The following is a 21,580-nucleotide window of genomic DNA, read 5'->3' as shown; positions in this document are numbered from 1 at the left end:
AAATATTAAAAACCTGAAGTTATACAGATCTCAACCAAACCTATTCAATCCCTTTAATTGAGCAATTTATTTCAAATTTGGTATGTAAAATGATCTGTAGGTGTAGCTATGCAGGACACTCTTTGCGTTTGTACCCGACAAGGCTTTGCCATGGTAACGGCATATTTTCTTACTTCCACAAGTTTGAAGCAATTGAAATCAAATTTGGTGGACATTATGACATTGAGGTATAGACTTTGAAGACATGCTTTTTTAGTTTGTCGGACAAAGCGGTGCCATGGTAACCACAATTTCACCAAAGCCTTGTTGGGCGAAGTACTTTCACAGTATTTCCGCAATTCAATTTCTTAATACATAGATCCAGCGTCTCCACTTTAATTAAACGTTAAATAAAAAATGAATGTAATTTTTAATGATGTGATAAGTTTAAACCCATTCAATGCAGCAGCGAGTTAATTAGTCTTCAAGAAAATATCAACGATTCTCTGAGAGCCTGGACTTTAGCCTCTGAGGCTATACGAGTTTGTACTACAAGAGCACCGGGAGGCATACAAAGAACATCGCATCATCTGATCATTGCATATATGCCGATACTGTAATTATTCGTTTAGAGCTCAAATCAGTTCGGTTCAGTTCAGCTTTATTCTGTTCAATTTATTTCTGCATTCCCTTTTCAATTCAATATATAACAGAATTTGATAACATGTCATAAGTTGTAAATCAAAACAGAAAAGAGGTTTAAAGAAATTGAATTTGGTTTCAAGAAGAATTGTTACATGGTTCTTGTAAGATTAAACATACATAAACATGCATTATACAGTCATGATAATTCAGACATTTATACACTTCGTAACATAGTGCTATACAATAATCTGTGTTAAGTGCATTGTGACGATCTTTTCAAATTTTTGAGAATACGAAACAACAAAACTTAATATGTAATTGATCCAATATTATGCATCCATATGTACACACATGTAAAATAAACTTGCATGTATGTTATAAATAATTATGTGGGTATGCGCAGTTTGGTGCGGCTGCATGATTCTTTTCTATTGAGTGTTTGTGAATGTCATTTCCTTTGCTTTGTTGCTCAAAGCGTATATCTTGTTGATTGGATGTGAATTTGTTGAATTGAAGTTAATTGAAAGACTTATTATATTTCCAACGTTCTAACGTCAAGTTATAGAATTTATACTTATCAAGGTCCAATGCGCAACATGAGTTGCATGGGCTCCCTCGGCGGAGGAGTTAGTGAACGTTTTGGTATTGGAGTGCAATCACGCGCCTTGTAGTGGCATATGTCTATATGGATGGTGGTGATAAGCAGCGAGTTCATGGTGTTTAATTGTCCAAGCACATCATGTCGGCTTCGCATAGAAGTATGCCTTTCCACTTATTTCCCTCAGACAAGTGCGACGAATCTGTGAACCAAATCGCAACAATTAGAGGAGAAAGCTCCGACTGTACGCATCTTGTCCCCAATGCGTATATAGCAAGCAGAACGAGAAGGCATGCCGCACTTTTTTGACAGCTCAAGCAAATGCCATCACCTTTGAATTCGAATTAATGTCGAAAACGAAACGCGAAATGCAATTACAGTTGGGGGCTGAGGATTTCATTCGAAACAGACTCTAACTGAGCAACCGAATCACTTTATACAATGGTGATGATGCGGGGGCACAAACGATATAGGCTTATCTATCCTTTGAAAGTTGTCACTCTTTTTGTCTCCGTCTTATGTGCATGGTGTATACGAATTGTATAAATAAATGTATGTATTCTATAGTCATAAATGGATTTCTAAATTCTGATTATGGACAACTGTATTGTGGAGAGAAGAGTTGTTGAATGAAATCGGTAAAATCAAGAGAGCAGCTTGATCAGCATAACGTATAGCACAATATTTGAACAAGTGCTGAAAAAAGCCTGCAAAACAAAACAAAAATCACATGTTTGCATGAAGCCCTCTTACATGGTATCCTATCAAGTCACAGGAAATGATCTCAGTGTATAGACATCACTGTTTTGGCAGACATACCAAAAAATGATATACAATTATAACTTGGGTTTTAAACGAGGCCATATACTTCCTTTCTTCTCGGGAGATGAGCAATAGAACAATGTCGTCAATAAGAATACGAAGTTAAAGGCGTTATTTACCATTTTGCATCAGATGGAGCAAAAATCTAGCTTTAGTGTTTAGTGCTTCAAGATAGTAGTTCTAAAATGTCAATTAGGAATAAAACAAAACTAATGTGAAAATTATAATCAGTATAATCAATGTTAAGTATTGTTGAATATACAAAATATGAACAATAGTTATAATACAATTTTCTTTAGAATAAACCGTCCACAGTATAGTTTATTGAAAAAATAGTGATATCTTTATATTTTACGCTTTATTGCGAATTTTTTACATGATAGGCTATTTCATAATACAACTGACCTACACATATTATGCATCAAATGTGACAACTCGAACATTTTTTTAAATCACTGTTCCCAATAGTAACTAGTACCTTTAATGCTGAATATAAAAGCAAAAACCAGTAGCTGGTAATAAAGGACGTCCACAGCTACGAAGCCAGTTATATCAAATGGGGCAGCACTACACAAGATTGAGTTGTTCTACTGACACTATAGTGTATTAGGATCATAACTTTCTTTCTGTTTCTTAAAATTCGTTCGTACATGCCATGATCTGATAGCATTGTTTCAGGCATATCTACATGTATCGTCTTTTATAGCACTGTTTTCTTGCCAAAAGATTACAATGATCTTATGTTCCAGACAAGCGCTTTTTCATCTGTTCTCTCTCTCCCTCTCTCTCTCTTTCTCTCCATCTATCTATCTATCTTTCTGTCTATCTATCTATCTATCTATCTATCTATCTATCTATTAATCTATCTATCTATCTATCTATCTATTAATCTATCTATCTATCTATCAATATCTATCTACCTATCTATCTATCTATCTATCTATCTATCTATCTATCAATCAATCTATCAATCTATCTACCTATCTATCAATCTATCAATCTATCTATCTATCTATCTATTTATCTGTCTGTCTATCTATCTATCTATCTGTCTATCTGTCTCTCTGTCTATCTCTTTCTCTTTCTCACTTCTATTCTCTCCCCTCTGTCTTATTCTCTCTCTCTCTCTCTGCCTGTCTCGTATCGTACAAATGCAATTCCTTTCCGTATGTATATATAGTTTCCTTGTGTGTGTGTGTGTGTGTGTGTGTGTTTGTGTGTGTTTTGCTTTAAAGGGAAGATAAACCCCAAGAACAATGTGGATTGAGTGAAAGCAGCAACATTAGTAGAGCACATCAGTGAAAGTTTGAAGAAAATCGGACAATCGATGCAAAAGTTATGAATTTTTAAAGTTTTGGTGTTGGAACCGCTGGATGAGGAGACTACTAGAGGTTATGACGTATGAGTGGACTACAATATCAAGAAAATATAAAGAAAATACTACAAAAATCCATTTTTCATGAAAATTACAAATTCCATCAACTTGATATTGACCTAAGGGTAGCAATTATTCCCCCTGCTTTCTGAAAGCGGTTGGTCCACTGCTCTTTCGTAATTCCAGAAAAGTGAATTTTTGTTGAATATCCTTTATATTTTCTTTGTATTGTTGTCCACTCATACGTCATATCCTCTAGTAGTCTCCTCATCCAGCGGTTCCAACACCAAAACTTTAAAAATTCATAACTTTTGCATCGATTGTCCGATTTTTCTCAAACTTTCACTGATGTGTTCTACTAATGTTGCTGCTTTCACTCAATCCATATTGCTCTTTGGGTTTACCTTCCCTTTAAGATAGCATTGACAGACAATATAATTTAAGGCATCTCCTAATAATCTCGACATTATTTCGTCTGCAGGAGAAGTTAGTTGTTTTTTTTTTCTACATTTTGTTTCATTATTGAAATAGTGCTAAAAACATCATTTATCATTAAATTTGACCGTGAAAGGACATTGTTTTTCTACGGCAATTGTTATTTTAAACTTTAAGATTTAATGAGCATGTTTACTCTTGCGGATTCCTTCTAATTTCACTCAATTCGTGACATACAGTTGCCAAATGCGAAAGCTTCAAACTGCTCACATAGTAGAAGAATTAGTACAAATTAGTCATCCCTTGAATGGTATGGCATGTCTGTTTTGTTTTCAATGTTTTACCTTGTTTCTCTGTGGTAAACGGAAAACAGATTAGCTTTTGCATGATTGAAAAGAGACTATGAATAACTCTGTAATGATCGATCCTACTTTTGACGCACGAGGTGAGTTCGTTAAATCATTTTCCACAGTTCGCAAAATAATGACAGGACATATTATATTCTATACAGCAGATGTCAAATTATGTGTCATTAACGGTTGTGTAAACTGTGTTGCCTTTATCGTAACTGCTCCAGAATGAATGACATCTGGTTTGTTCATTTATTTCGGGAAAATGCTTATCGTACGATTTATAGACGAATGTAAACCAAGAAGAAGGTATAGGCGTAATTATGACAATCATCAGTGATCATGTACTTTTTTCAAATTTTTTAGTCGTCTGTGTACTGTTTTGTTGTCTCAATTTCCGCATTTTACAACTCATACTAGTATCCTGAGCCACATGCTCCATTTTGACATGTACTTAATTGTTTTCTCCCTCTCCGTTTAGCAAAATGAAGCCAATTCTAAATGACTCTAATACGCATGATAATGTGTCGAAGGCATTGCGTTACTGAACTTCCTCAAAGAAAACAAGGTTGCTCTTTTTGGATCCAAGGAGGTACCATGTTATAGATGACACTTTTTAGATTTTTTTTCCCATTCTAATTCGATATGAAAAAAAAATAGCAGGCGCAAAATCAACTTCCCTTCGAAAACAAGCTAATTCAGTAGATTTATAGATGGGCCCGAACTTTTGGTATAAATCTTCCCATATCTCTATTATCGACAAGCACCTTCTATTGATGTTGGTCAAAGGGGGTCATTTGGTTATTCAGGGTCGGCGCAAGAGGGATGGGGGTGGCTGACCCCCACACTTTTTTTTTTCATAATACAAAGGAATACATAGGAATACACCTTTTTACCTCGGAAGTGGCAGTTTTCCGATGAATCCCGGAAGTTGTACCAGAAATTGCCAATGAAGACCCTTTTTTTTTTTTCGAAACCCGGAAGTGGTACCAGAAGTATAACTGCCCCCCCCCCTCCACTTTTAAAAACCCCGACCTTGCTATCAGTAGTTCCTCGATTAGGGGCACCATATAACCCACTGATGTTGTCAGGGGACCAACGGGGACCTCACGATGGAGATATACGGTCACTTAGAAAAAAATATCATCAACACTTAGATAATTCTGTAATTTTCTCATTCTGGAAGCTAGTTAGAAAGTGTAAAAATGTAACTTAGTCTATCTTGACAGGAAGAATACGCCTGTGTTTGTCTTCTTTTTGTCTTGTTTTATTGTTAGAATATGTCTATAAATTTGATCATCCATAAACGATTCAACGATTCATCCTCCTAATCATCCGTCTAATCTATCTATCGACAAAGCTCTCTCCTTCTCACCATATCGTTCTAACATTTACTCTTCTATCTTTTCATGCATCTATCTATTTCTCAATCCAACTACTGACTTATCTATATATTTTTATATATCTTTCCTATCGCATCCCCTCCCCGCAATTCCGCTCCAAAAATCCTCGCCGATTACGCTCTTTCGTCAAATGATTTTTTTTTTTTTTTGGGGGGGGGGGATGCCAGAAATAATGGCCTTATTGAGTTAATGCCCACTGAATAGTTGGTGATGTGGGTAGCCGTGTACCGTCTGCCAGTAATCCAGGAAATAATGCCCATCAGTGGCACTGATGGGTCTCCTACTGACAGGTTTGGATGTCGTGATAGACGTTCAGTCGACCGTGGGAGATAATGCATTACGCGCCCCTGCAGCAAATCATTAATGAGATAGTCTCTCACCAAGACTTCATCTTCAATATTTTTTTCGCGGTTAACTCTCAGTCAACTTTTAGCTTGTATATATAATGTTTGTTTGTTTGTCAGGGCTTTTTGTTGTTACCCCCTACTTATTCAGTCAATATTTCTTTTTCTGAATTTACGGCAGGCCATCGAACTGGCAAAACTAATAGATTGTGCTACAACGAGGCTCTGCAAATAGAAGATTTAACTCTCAACTCCTCCCTTCTGATTGATAATTCTCCTGTAAATAATTTCAAGGAGAGTATCCGGCTAAGATTCTAGAAAAGCACTCTGACAAGAATCCGGATTGTTTACCGGCCACTTGTTTCTAATAATCCACAACGAGACAACGGAGTTCGTCAGTTGATTATGTTACCCTCATCGATTGTCTATTGCTTCTATAAGGAAGGTCACGCGAAAGATGATTTTTCAGCAATCGATGATGTACACTGCCGCAGCATAAGGCATAATCTTAGAGCCAAGCTCGGACGGACATTGGTATATCTTTACATCCCTTCTTTCTTACACGCGGGAGGAAAAAAGTAAACTACACTATCCACGGCCACGTTTGCTCGACAAGGGAATGAACACCGGCGACGTAACATTGATGTGACAGATAAGATGGGCGATGACGTAACAGTGGTCTCTGTCCACCCGTCAGTAAAGAAGAAGCGGAGAGAGCGTGGCGCCACTTGGGCTTGCTGCACAGCACGAGTTGTCATTCGGAGGGAAAAAGCGAAACTGATGGGCGAACAAAAGCCCAGTTAAGTGTCTAAATAGCCTTTAGGACGAGCCAACAATAGGGGTATAGATTGGACAAAATAAACTCTCCGACACCAACCCATTTGGCGTTTTTAGTTTGCAGGCCCAGGGTTGCAGGGAGGAAAAAAGAATAGGACGCCAAATTATACTGGTATGTTGGTGTCTGACTTTCTGAAATGATTGACTCGGTAATCAATGATTTGCAGTTAAAGGTCTCCACTTCGTACGTACTTTTGCGTGTTATCTCTTTGTATTAAAGGATAGGCTTGTAGGCCTTTAAGTGCGTTAATGGATGTGTGTGCTGTATTCTTCAAATGTTATACAGGTACTTCGTGCTGAGATGACAAACCGCCTATCTCAAATTTCGGCGAAAATGACTGTTTTTTGATTAACAGTCGAAAATGACTGTTTTTTGATTAACCATTAGATAATTATTTAGTCCAAATCCTAGATGTCTTACCCCCAAAATAAAACCAACATGGCATGTCAAAGGAAAGGTTATCCCATTTATTATAGTGCTTTGACTATCTTTTTTTTTTTTTTTTTTTAGATATGAGGTTTTGTCGCCTTAATATTGATATAATTTTGCTAATTAAGGCAAGAAGCGTATATGGGTGTGTTTGACTCATGAAGAGAGCAATGACCACTATTTTGCCGGATGTTTTTCTTTTTCGACACTGCACGGGTTAAACCTGGGCACCGTTTCATGCATGAAAGTTGTTAGCCCTGATAAGTTATCGATTCTCTGACAATTTCAGTGTAATTCCTTCGATTTGATTGGCTGAGAAGCTCTGGTCACTGATTGTTACTGCGGTTCGATTGTCAGAGACTGACAACTTGTCAGGCCTGACAACTTTCACGACACGGTATCCTGAAATCTGGTGTTCATTTAATGACGTCAATGTTCTTAGTATCGGTGATATTGATTACATGTTTGTGGCTGCAAGGTAAGCATTCACTCGACCCACTTAAAGTCCTCCACCTCATAGATATTACACACACACGGGAGCAAACATTCAAGTAGTGGCATGATAGTGGATGTACGAGACAAAAACAAACAAACAAACAAACAAACAAACAACAACAACTAACAAAAAAGTTGGTTGAAGTGTGAGATATCTTCAATTATTTGTCTCCTTCTCCATACAAATGAAATTTGTAAGATCGCAACTGCTGATCAATAATCTAACAAACATTTCGGGAAAAGGAACCAAGGAACTCGGACCTGTCATCTACTATATCGTGGGTGCAGCGATACTACCACCAGGCTATCCCTGGTTGCCGGCAGTGACACGATGCACTCCAAATTTCATTGAGAGAAGAGAGACAAATTAAAGAAAACTCACACTTCAACCTTAACCCCTCTGCTTAATAATTTCTTGCTTTCATTAATGCCATATCCGCCTTGGACTACTAAACTTAATAATGTCGGAATTTCGGAGCTTGGGTATTGTTCCAAGTTCTTCTCCAGCGATGAAGGCACCGAAAATTTAAAAGTTCGTAAGTTCGATTTTCCTCAAACTTTCACTGATGTGTGTTTTACTGATACTGTTGCTTCCACTCAATCCACATTTATATTTTGGTTTTGGCATGTTTGGTTTCCTTTAAATTTACACACACTGACAGAAAACGGACAAACACTGACAATGAAAAGATGTAAGCGTTCTGCAGTATATAGAATTGCTTTTAATCTGGCAGATTGATGAAGTGTTATCTGCAATGAATGTAACATTATAGAAGGACATGTTTCACGAATAGATATCAAAGAAAAGAAATATTGTCTGTACATGCTCACTTTACAGAATGATTTAAAATCAGGTATCATAATGCAATTTAGCCTATATAATCAAAGACCATTCGCCAGACTAACATTCAAATTCATACAATTTGTATCAGGCGTATATCCCAGACAGATTCCTGTGACTGCAGTCACGATAGACACATGGCAGCCGATATTTCACAAAATGCTTGAAAAAGGGAGTCAGCCACAATTTCATCAACAAAAAGAAATAAACAAACTTAACATTCTATTACCTTGTTTTTAATGTCCACATGACATGCATGTGTATGATATAATTATAATCTGACAGAGACGACACAGCATGCATGACGAAGGAAGTAGGACATTATGGTTGCCTCTTCAACGTGTGCTTGATGTTTTGCGATTAGTGCAAAAATTGCGAACGAGTTATGTTTCATTAGCTGCGTCCTGGATCAACGAGTCGTGATCTCCACAATATTGCGTAGTCATTTAGGTGAACCACATGCTCTCAAGACTAAAGTAACGCGTAATCGAGAGACCTACAGCTTGAATAAATATCCAGAATTTACATTCGTTGTATTACATAATCATTTCCAGGCATTCAGCGGGTTTCTTCTTTTTTTTTTTTGCATTATTTCTGTTTTACTTTCTATTATCTTTTCTGTTGACATCATAAGCCGATTGCACAATAAACGTTACCATGTTGCGTTACCTCAAACTTCATATTATGATATTCGTATAGCTAAATATCCCTATGGTTGACCACGACCATAGAATTAGATGCCTTTATCACTCAAGTTCAAATACATGTAAAAGAAAAAAGGGCGTTTAAGATATCACTGGTAGGGCTTGTCAACGAGAAAATCGAAATGTTTACAACTTCATTTCTTATTGTGATGAAGGTGGAGGCTTCTGGTCCGTGAGGAAGTTCAACGGCAGGCAAAGGCAACACTTCATAGCGCTAACTGTGTAAAGCGATATCATCGCGTTTAGCATAATTTCTTTATGTACCTGTCTCAAAACCAATCCATATAATAGAATTAATGCGAAGTGATTAAAATTTTCAGTCTAATGAAATTGTGGCCGGCATTTCACGGACTCTAACATTCTGGGAAATGGTTATCCTAAATAATGCAAGGGTGATCGAGGGAGGCATAGAACGAGTATGCTCTTGTAAAGATAATTAATTTAATGTACACACATAGCCTGGCCTTGGAACGGGGTATGAAATTAGGCTATCATGTTTATTACATCTCGGTTAAACTGCTAAGCAGGAGACAAAGTACTGATGAACAGGAGACATGGATGCCACATTGTGTCAACATCTTGCTAAAAAACCATAAATTCAATCTTAAAAAGGGAAAAAGACAGCGTCCCCTATATATCATCCAAAGGTTTCCGATAATGCTCTATAAAGTAATTGTCCCCAAATTTTACATTCGAAATGGAGAAGTTGACATCATTATGTGCTTTGTAAAATCTTATTCAAAAGATTGATAGATTACAAAAGATGAAATATACAAAAGAAATTAATTTTGATCATGACGAAAGCATAGAGACTAACAATTGACTTTCCGAAATTGGCGCAAAAAACAACAACAACAGTTGTCAGTTTTTGTCCGTCCCTTCTTTTCTATACCTGGTGAAAGGAATTTATAATCTCCATGACAATGTATACATCCTTAGATATCAAGAGTACTGATATAGAATCGCAAAACAACAATAGTGATGGAAATGCGATGTGTACAAATATTTTTAAGGCGATTTCTTTGTTTTTTACTTTTTTTACATCAACTTTCTATACGCTGTTCTAATCAATTCCAGATTTGCATTGTTATGTGATGATGGGTGACATCAGGTTCATTTAAATGAGAAAGCTCTGAATAAAAATACTCGTGGAAATCCAGATGTTTATATTATCATACCTGCAATATCAACGTTTTGTTTTGAGAACGTTTCAGCGTTTTACCGTGAGTTTATTCCATTTTTGTTCTCGAGATCTTATACCCTTATGCCTTTCTCCATGCCATCTGAGATGATATTCTATTCAATACGGAAACATTGTAGTTCGTATAAGCTTTTTTTCCACGCTTATGGGACACCGTGGAAAGAATGATAACGTAGCCCAGGTTCATGTTCACTTTTTTAAGTTGATGTAGTGATTACAGAACGCATAGAACATGTATGGAGCCTAATTCGAGAGAATCAGTCTACTATAAGTGTTTAATTTTCCCCATAAAATGTCATCATACAATAATCGAACTCTGAACACATTCATGGACCTCCGGGCAGTTTAAACACACACATGATGTTTATTACTATAGTATCCATTCTACTGAATCCTGAAATCCCCATAGACTTAATACACAGGCCACCAGGTTCCCGTAAGGAATGAGTTAACTATAGGTGGGCTACATGGTACATTAATGTTTATGAGACGGCAGTATTGCATTTACCTTGGGAAAGATAAGATAAATTCTAATTTCAAAGGCAAAATAAATGCAAAGAATGTCGTTGCGTAGACTGTTTCATGTGAAATTATACTTTCTTCTTTTTTACAATGGTTTAGGCAAGAATAAGAAGTGACAGAATGATATTTCAAGGCGATATAATTAATGTCACGATTAATTACAAAATAACATAATAGACACTTTGTAAAAGGATGTGCACACAAAACTTGTTTTTTCTTTAGTGCAAGAAGTCTTCATTATATATACAACATTTACATATACCATTTAGCACTATGTAACACAATACATTTCCCTTCACAAATCAAGACACACTTTCCATCTTTTAAGTATTTGAATGTTATCAGTGATTATCTAGGTTATCAGTAAAGTTATAGAGGATGTAGATGTTACAGTGGCAGTGCAAATACAATAATAAAATAGTTCTATTATCATTGGCGTAAAGCAAACAAATTAATGTCAAACACTAAGTGGACCTTACATACATAGCTTTTTACGTCACTAAAGACGACAGGTAAAGTTCTTTGTCATAAGTATTATATACTGTACTCTTGTCATGCTTGTATGGAAACGTACCAGATTATCAACGTGTACGAGATGATATCGGTAGACATCAGGAACCATATTGGAATAATTTGGAAATGTCTCAAAGAAAAGTCGTAGGAAAACTAGTGTTTAAAGCTGTGTGCGAATTGATATAAGTCTTTCATGCCTTGCAAACTCAGATACTTTTATGTCATATTTTTGCATTGAAAAGGTGGGGGAACTGGTATGTTGAATTAATGCTTGCAAAATCATGATTTTCCCCCATTCCATAACGCCTTGTTCCTCTCAATATTTCAACACAGTTTTCAAAGGCAATTAACTGAATATTATGGATAGACAACATTTAGGTCCAAAGCAGAAAAAGTGTGCAGTAGAAATGGTGTTTGAACACATAACGGCATTTGCCTCTTGATTGACGAAGCTGTCTATCAAGCTGTATTACATAGAAATATTAACAGAGAAGTTTAGTCCAGGAAAAGGTATATAATCAATGTAAGAGATACTGTGCTTCTGCTTATTCATTGTAAGGGGACTCTCCCTTGATTAGAAAGCTTGTTTTAGGTTTGTTTGTTTGTTTATCTAAATATTCGACGTAATCAAATGCGGAGAGTTGCGACGGTGACGTAATGTCGCCATAATTTCGAGTTTTAGCCTCACTTATGAGCATCCAACACACCTATCGGTACTCAAAATTAATAAATCATGCGTGCTCCATTCTCACGCTCTTTGTCGTCCTTATCTTGCTGAGATATGAAGTTAGCAATGTAGAGCTTTCATAACTGAGTGTGTAAATAATCTGCTTGTATCTGATTAATAAAAACAAAACACAAACTCTACAAGACACCGCCACGCGACAACTATAGTTTTGACATCTTACATTGCAAAAAAAAAAACAAAAACAAAAAAAACCAACATTATTGTGCATCTTACATTTTACTTTATCGAATATAATCTGAAAAAGTTTTTATAAATGTGCCAGTCATGACGGGCTTTTCTAAAGATCCAAATCTTAGTCTTGTGCTCCTATCTCAAGCTCTCGCATTATTTTAGTCTGCTGTTCGTTATATAACAGGATGCCACTCCTCCGCTAACCCTCTACTTTGTCTTGAATGATAGATCGATTACTCAAGTAAATAACATACTTTACTTTTCTCATGAATGAAGCCGTCAGAATTGTTCAAGTAGAATAGATGTCTTTATATATACAACCTTTGTTTTAGCTTATCATTGTTCTCCATATCATTTGGAGCTAATCAGATCTTATATATGCTCGTCTTCCGAGCGGTCTGATCGCAGTGGTGGGGACTCGCTCACACTACATCGACCAATGTTGTCCATGTGCTCCATAGCTTTCTTTCTCAGTTTGACAATGCTCGAGCTTCTCTGGTCCTCCCCCGAAGGCGGGGAATTACCTACGAAGTTGCCGTCGCCGTCGCTGGAGCTGCTACCCACTTCCAAACCGCCTGCGACCGCCACGCCGCGTCTCTCTCCAACTCCGCTGCGCTTCGAGTTCCCGCGTTCCAAGAACGAGGCGTTGTGCGACAAGAACGGGAGTGTAGCGGCAGCAGTCGCGGCGTGGTGGTGATGATGGTGCGCCGCCAGGAAAGGCAGCGCAGCGCCGATGTGAGAAAGGGCAGGCGCCAGCGGTCCCCCGGCCGCGGCAGAGCTGGCAGCGGCTGCCGCCATGCTGGCGGAGAGGGACGGGTGGAGTATGCCAGGCAGTGAGAACGCAGGAAGATGACGGGCGCTCGATAGAGGATTGAACCAGGCGTCCAGGGGCAGGGAACTTGCCAGCGAAGCAGGAGCACATCGCTGAATAGAGGGCATCGGAGGATCCTTCAGCTTCAATGTATTTGCTTCCATCTTCTCCTGACGACGCCACTTCGCCCGCCTATTTTGAAACCAGACCTGCGGATACAAACAATTGCAGATAAAAATAATGATATGCGATATCTTATACGTATATACCATTGCAACTGAAAATATAGTGAGAATTATGTCATGCATAGTGAAGTGGTCTGATATATAGAGCTGATTTTAGATAACGATAATAATGATGATGATAATGATAATAATAATGATAATAATAATAATAACAATGATAAAGGTCATACAAAGTGTCAGTCAGCAGAACTGAATCATTTCGTGATTTTCGTCAAAACATGGTTCCACATTATTTCATGCTTGATAAATTTTTCGAAATAACTGGCAGATTGGGCAGAAATATACCGTTCTTATGGTGGATGGTGTACTCGGATATCTTGAAGGGAGTGTATTTCTACATGTAAGCCGGTAGAAGTAGGTTCGACATAATCATTAATGTTACAAAATTTAGGTTCTCTTTGTTAGTTTTTCCTTATCAATACTTTTCCAGCTTGTTGGACAAACTGACCAAAAAAAAAAGAAGATTTTTAGGCAGGCATATTTTCACTTCCTGTAGTAATCCACTTCTCTTTGATTTACTCATGCTTAAACATCATATTATACAAATTCTCTTCGTCATGCGCGTTGGCTTATGAAGGTGTGACTGTGAACTAAACTGATTTGAAAGCTATTAGTCGCTCTCCCCTTTGTGAAAAGGTTTATCTATTATCCAAACTTCTGTATTGTCCTTTTCATAATGCATGCATCATCAGGTCTTCACTGGAATAGTGTTTCAAGTTAGCATTGAATTGAAATCAGAGTAATAATGCATAACCCGACTAATCACAGATATTGAATTATTCGCCATTCAATTTGGCACTAATGGATTTTCCCCCACTTGACTATTTAAACGTAACTGGAGAGCGTGGCTCCCTCCAGGATTCTACAGCGCCATTTTACTTATCAACATTGGACTCAACGCTAACACTAGCGAGTTAGCCCCAGTGGTTAGCCCTCTGGGCGCCCCAAAGCCGATAGTCTATCTGTTCCAGTCGTTTCTATAATAAAGAATGTTCAGCTTCAAAGGTCCGTCAAAAGTGCTGAAGTGTAGTAGGTCCTTGAATCGATAGGCATGCCGTGACTGAGAATCGATCCCGTGCAATAGGCCTAAATTGAGAAGGGTATACCGCCAACGAATGTAAGCCAATTCCCCATCTTCGCAATAAGAGCTTCTCAGTGGCGGGTCCAGGACGGAACGAACCGGGCACGCCCCCTTATTTATTTATTTTTTGTTAAAACAAAAGAAATAAAAAGAAAAATGAGGGTCGTGCGCCCCTTCCCCCCCCCCCCCCCCCCTTTACGGAATTTCTGGATCCGCCCTGCTTCTTATTTGGCGAAGCAATTGATTTATTTCATTCAGTACAGGTGTTTTTGTCCCCTCATTGGACAACCCTCATGTCTGTTGTACTAGAGACACTGTCAGAAGACTAATGATTGCACTGTATCATTGTGTGCTGACTATATTATTATGTGAGGCTTGTCACGTCTTTTATCTTGAGATCCCCAAGTTTTAAAGAGACTCCTTTTTACAGGCAAGCACACGCATACACACCCACACACACAACAGACATACCCAACAGTGCCCAAACATTACACACAGATCCACACAGATCATGCAGATCATAATAAGTAAATGTGGGCCCTTTATTAATTAGTGTATGGGTGCGTATGTGTGTGTGCCGTGTGTGTGTGTGTGTGTGTGTGTGTGTGTGTGTGTGTAGAGCGAGAGAGAGAGAGAGGGAGAGAGAGGGAGAGAGGTATGAGAGATAAAAGATTCATATTTCGATTACTTATTGAAAATTACTGCTAGTCGTCTGATTGCACTGGACTGCATGGGCATCAAAAGTTACCTTCGTCATCGCACAACGCTCGTAGTTATCTAGGCCTACTTCAACGCGTTAGCGGGAAAATATAGCTCCCATTTATGACTGCAGAAAATGTTGAATATTTCTCTAAAATGGAGACCTATGCACAAGGAATGTGTGAAATAACGTTGTGATAACACGAATTAAGTTGAGCAACGACAAAAATGGGAAATATTACCCAAAATGTACGACGCAAATATTGTTATTTTACAGCACATACAGTATTCGATCGTGGTATATGGTGGTTGCTAAGTGATTTTTATATTCGATTACATTGATTACACTTATCGGTTCATAGCCGCATCCATCGTATCGCGGCTTGAGATTGAATCGCATGGATCTTTAGGGTTGCATGGACAAACATTGGAATAATCAAGCAAACCTTTCAAGTAAAGTTTTACTATTCATCCACCATATAAGTACAAGCGAATTTAGTTACTTCTGCGATTTTTAAGATGAGTTGGTGATTAATTCTTATTCTATACCCATCTATTTATGGATCAACGCGAGAATATCAAATCAAAAGTATTAAAAAGGATGTCATGTAGTTTTCTTGTAATCAGTATCTTTACTTTCTGATTATTTTTCCTATCACTTTTTTGTCTTCTGATTTCTTACTTGGCGTTTTGTTGTTGCTATTTGATGACACCCTCTATATTAGCCCTTTTCCCCAACACGGTCGCCTCCTAAGTCAGTCGACTATTTCTGTGCCAAATGCATGTCTGTTTCCGTTCATTTTCATTTGTTTGTTTGTTCGTATTTTTGTGCTAAATTTCGTCCTTGCTGATAGTGTAATTATCGGAAAAATTTCCCCACAGTGTAAAATAACCAAATGTTTGAAAATGTATCTTAATTGCATCCAGCACTGTGTTGTTGTTGTTATTGCTGTTCTTGTGATTGGTGTGCGTTTGAGTTTGTGTGTGCGCGTGTGTGTTTAATCCAGTATTATGATTGAGGCAGATGCGTGTTTCGCGTTACCCTGGTTCTCACTCGCTTCATGTTCACATGACATGAAAAAAAAAAGCCCCCAAAAAACTTCAGCTAGATAATTACACGCCGTTCCGCAACATCTAATCAGCTAGATATCCTACAAATTTCCAAATTATGCCCACATAGTTAAGTGTATAAAAAAAGTCAACATTAATATCATCACCAGGGTGGTGTTATGCCGTTTCCAGGCAAGTCGATACTGCATGCATGCTCACTGGGTATAGCGAGAGAAAGACACCCAAACGTGTATGATCAAATCAGCCCATTTAATTGCCATATTGATAACATCAGCGCACTCTTATTTCTCATTGAATTAAAAAAAAAAACAATAGGGAGAACGCACACACCAATTCGTGCCCCTTTTTAGATGAAATGTACATCACTATATCATATCTGCCGGTTGGTCGCGCGCGGATCACTCTGTCACACTCGTTGAGCTAAGCGCGAAAAAAGCGCAATAGCTACAGCAAAGAAGCAAGCAGCCGCCACACACCCCTGAATGGCTCATTAATGCGTAATTGGAAAAAGTTGCTAATGCGACGGAGAGAGTTAGAGCAGAGGTATAGACGTGGAGGCAGCAGGGGGAAAACTGATTCCGTGAAAGTACAGTTCCACTTTCTATCGTGCCGTTACCCTATTAGGTCAAATCGTCACAAATTCATCCGTTTGGCGATAATCTTTTCAAATCTCAAACGAACTCTGTGTTGTGGCCGCGTGGAAACTATAAGGGGTAAATGGGCAGGACCAAACCCCGAAGATTTTGTCAACCCTACCATGAATGTTTAGCAAATTATCGTTGATGAAAGACAGACCCTCTATGAGTATATTCAAAATGTCATGGTTGGCACACACACACAAAAAAGAAGAAATATGCGCATTCACAACTTGCAGGCATCAGTCTTGATATATCACACAACGTTAAAGACTGATCTGATGAGAATGGTGATATTTAGAGAAGAATCAGTATATTATTTGAAACCATGACCTCTCATAATTATGGCGGAGTAGCTGGTCAATCTTCAATCATCTGACTTGCTCTACACCTATCTAGATAATCATTTTCACCAAAAAAAAAAATGCAAGACAGTACTTTCTGAAAGTTGTGCATCTATTTTGTGCTATCATTTTGATACTAGAATCGGAAAAGCTGTAATTTAGTTTTTTACAAACAAATTTTGTGCCCGCAAGGACAAGCGCCGTGCTACGCTTACGTGGTGTCCCAGTTCTTTTTAGTCTTTTTTTTTTGGGGGGGGGGGGGCGGATGGGGTCTGTTTTAAGACTTGAACTTAAGAGTTCACAAATCGTAACTCATTTGCGCATTTAAGTTCAGGGGGGTGTTTCATCAACGTTTGTCAGTGCCGACAACTGTCGGCACTGACCAATTTCAGCAAAATCCTTGGTTTTGATTGGCTGAGATGCTCTGGTCACTGACTGTTACTATGGTGATTCAAGTTGTCAGCGCCGACAAACGTTGATGAAACACCCCCAGATGTTTCTCATCGGGTTGAGTAGTATGTACACGACGTGATGAAAAAAAGAAAAAAGAAAAAACACCAAACAAAAAGGAGTTACTGAAGACAATTTACTTATTAAGGATGTCAGCTTCAACATGTTATTACGAATTCATTTGGGTGGGTGTCATCAGTATTGGAAGTTTTAAAGCTTGCAAAGCAATCCCCAAAATACCAATCTTCGTATACTTACGGACAAAAATTAACAAGAAGAGATGGACAACCAACAAACCTCACAGTGATATCTAACTTCGATGTTGAACCCTCCAAGGATCAGAAGCCTGAAGTCCTATTGGTTGTGTATGTTAACATGTTTTGGGTGGGGCAGTAAAGGGTTAATCAAACCTTTGGATCATTCAGGAAGAGGACGAAGAGTAACGGAAACGAGGCGTGTTGGGGACGTGTTTCGTCCAGAGACAAACTCCCGCGTTACAAGCAATTCAGGACACCACGTCAATTATTGTCGGCTCTAAAAACTGAAACGATCGATGGTTTCACACATTGCTTGATGAGGTTGATCTACAGTAATCACGAAAGTAATGATGGTATTTCACGCAATATATCAGCATCCTGGACCCGCAGAGGGCCCGCGGAGTTTTACAAGATAATTGAATAAATAATTACTGTCTCTGAGCTGCTTTGACGAATTGACTCATCGAATAGATATCTGTTGTATGTTGCCCTAAATTTGAATTTCATCCGGACGGTGGCAGATTTAAGATAAGAATCAGGTATCTATCCAATCACGAGGGTCGTGGCGTTCGGATGGAAACATCTCATAGATGATATTATCTTTATCGTTACTATCGCTCATTTAGAATGCTTAATATGTGTGTATTCATGTAATATCTGTTTGATGATACATTGTATCACGTCTCACTAACTCCGTTGCTATGTCTGTCCACAGAGTCAATCATACAACTATTTAAAGACACACAAAAAAAAACCAGGGTCTGTAAAGTGCGTAACTATCCTGTTTATTTAAAAACACACACACACACACACACACACGTTATCCCCAGAAGTTTGATATACATGTATATCGTCTGAAAAACACCACGACCTTCATAAGAGTAAGCAGATTATTTTTCGCACGTCACCAAACATTAATTGTCCTTTGACGGCAGCAAATTTTATTAGCAATAACTTTGGACGGGGCCCTAGAGTACAAAACTGATTATCTATTTCTGTGACAGTTTAGACAAAGAAAATAGCAGATTATCTGATTTATTTTCAATGATTACCTCTTGTTTACAAAAGCGGGTCACAAGACATTCGCCCTATGACAAAATGAAGGTGAACTTATCAAAGATTTCCAAATATTCCCATCTCTGACCGAAATGCAGGACGGTAATATCATATTATATGATGGCACATCAGATGCATGCTGCGCTAATGGTAAGGCAATTTCTATCTTTCTCTGGTCTTCAACAGTGATAACTCTTCGCCGCTCTTTTATTAGATATTTAGTTTAACTTTTCCCATGCACTCAAAATACTCCCATCCCCACAACTTCCAGATACAGATATCACTCCCAATTGACAAAAACACTGTGATAAATGCTCTTCCGATTTGCTCGCCGGAATCGCATCGAATTTTACGTGTCCCTGAAAAGGCAGACGACACGCCGAGTGCTGCTGACTTGAATCATTTACGAAGCTCTCCCAGGCGTTCAAGCATTCCTGGGGCCTTGGTTTATTCAGTGAAAAAAAAAAGGAGGAAAATCTAACAAAGACAACATCCAGACGAGAAATCAATACCGATTGTCGACGGCGATCAGGAGGAAGAGCAAAATTCGCCTTTCACGCAAATCCATTTATTTTCTCTTGACTTGGCGAAGTGAATGTTGGCTATATTGCTGAGCTGCGGGGACCAACTGCACTTTTCGGCAGATAACCTCAACCGGCTTCGGCCCATTCACCCCGCGAAGGGAGAGAGACGAGAGACGCGGCAATCGGTACAGCTGTATAGCAGTAGACGGGTTTCGTCACTCAACTCGGCAGGCGAGTGAGCATAGCTCGGACAGGCTGATGTTCCTGACATTTCTGCCCAGTTGCTCTTCCCTGAAATGGTCTTTCTTTTACGACGACGAAGACAAAAAAAAAAAGCAAAAACAAAACAAACAAAAAAACAAACAAATTTTACAATAAGTCAGCAACATATAGAGTCATGCTTGCGTAACTCATAATCGCGCGACGTAGAAAAATACACTCGCATGGCAACTTAAAGGGAAGATAAACCCCAAGAACAATGTGGACTGAGTGAAAGCAGCAACATTAGTAGAACACATCAGTGAAAGTTTGAAGAAAATCGGACAATCGATGCAAAAGTTATGAATTTTTAAAGTTTTGGTGTTGGAACCGCTGGATGAGGAGACTACTAGAGGATATGACGTATGAGTGGACAACAATACAAAGAAAATATAAAGGATATTCAACAAAAATTCACTTTTCTAGAATTATCAAAGAGCAGTGGACCAACCGCTTTCAGAAAGCAGGGGGAATAATTGCTACCCTTAACATATGTCAATATCAAGTTGATGGAATTTGTAATTTTCATGAAAAATGGAGTTTTGTAGTATTTTCTTTATATTTTCTTGATATTGTAGTCCACTCATACGTCATAACCTCTAGTAGTCTCCTCATCCAGCGGTTCCAACAAGAAAACTTTAAAAATTCATAACTTTTGCATCGATTGTCCGATTTTCTTCAAACTTTCACTGATGTGTTCTACTAATGTTGCTGCTTTCACTCAATCCACATTGTTCTTGGGGTTTATCTTCCCTTTAAGCACTAGTATTCAAAAATAACAAAGCAGCCGCACAAAATGCAACTACGTAAGCAAAAGAAAAAAAAGGATAAATGTGTATTTTGAAGGAATTCATAAATCATGTTGCGCTCAAAGATATATCTCTTTAATCAAAATCAGTAATTTGATATCTGAATTTCGAATCTGCCCTGATCAGTGTGATGGGTCACAATGTCTTCGTCATTTACTATTGTTGACGAAATTCTTCTTGCGCAGACGCTACTGTTTTCGAAAGAAATTTGATTAAGTCGTCAAACATTCCATCTTCTTATTTCCAAATACAAAATGAGAGCGTAAAGAGTAGCTGCAGGAAACCACTTCGGTTAAAAACAGAATTCCTTCGTCACAGGCAAAAGGCAAGGTGGCAACATTTTTGACCCGAGGAGCTGAGAGTGTAGATACGGAAGAAATGGGCGAAATGTCTGCCTAGCTTACAATACTGCTCAAAGTGTATTGATAGGGTAATAGCATTTGACTCTTATTCCATCTTTTTGAATATTTCTTCTTCTTCTTCTTCTTTTTTCCGCGGGCAGTGTCCTCGGTAATATATATTAAATATTTTCGAGAGTGATGTCTATTGTTTTTCCTTTCTGTATTATTGGATTACATTATCATCTGTGATGATTAAAAAAAAAATAGACAAGTTTCACCCTGCGATTAGGTGAGTACATTAGATGATCTAAATTAACCACAGATTGATATCATAATTGTGAAGACTTTGAAGACACAAAAGAACTTCAAATTCATGATTGTCTGAAGTATCGTATTGTTAAAATAGAGGAGAGGAGGCCAAGACAAATCGGAAGCAATGACGGTGTATGAAAAGCAGCATTTGGTTGTGTTGGCAAGTACACTGTATTTTAACTCGACATTGTAAGTTCATTTGAATGGAAACACTGACAAGAATCATTTGATCAGGCGTAAATTCTGACGACCACTCAAACGCACAAGTGCTGTA

General features: G+C 38.2%; 1 protein-coding gene across 1 annotated transcript in view; it reads right to left on the bottom strand.

The window, feature by feature from the left end:
- Positions 1 to 12,785: 12,785 nt before the first annotated feature.
- Positions 12,786 to 21,580, bottom strand: part of LOC140231186 (uncharacterized) — a 28,071-nt gene continuing 19,276 nt past the window's right edge. Inside the window, exon 3 of the mRNA XM_072311334.1 lies at positions 12,786 to 13,433. Coding sequence (XP_072167435.1) covers positions 12,786 to 13,433 — 648 coding nt within the window. The remainder of the gene's footprint in view (positions 13,434 to 21,580) is intronic.

Source organism: Diadema setosum, chromosome 7, assembly GCF_964275005.1.
Source record: "Diadema setosum chromosome 7, eeDiaSeto1, whole genome shotgun sequence".
Lineage (NCBI taxonomy): Eukaryota > Metazoa > Echinodermata > Echinoidea > Diadematoida > Diadematidae > Diadema > Diadema setosum.
Note: the sequence above shows the minus strand (reverse complement) of the source record. Positions and strands in the feature narration are given on the sequence as shown.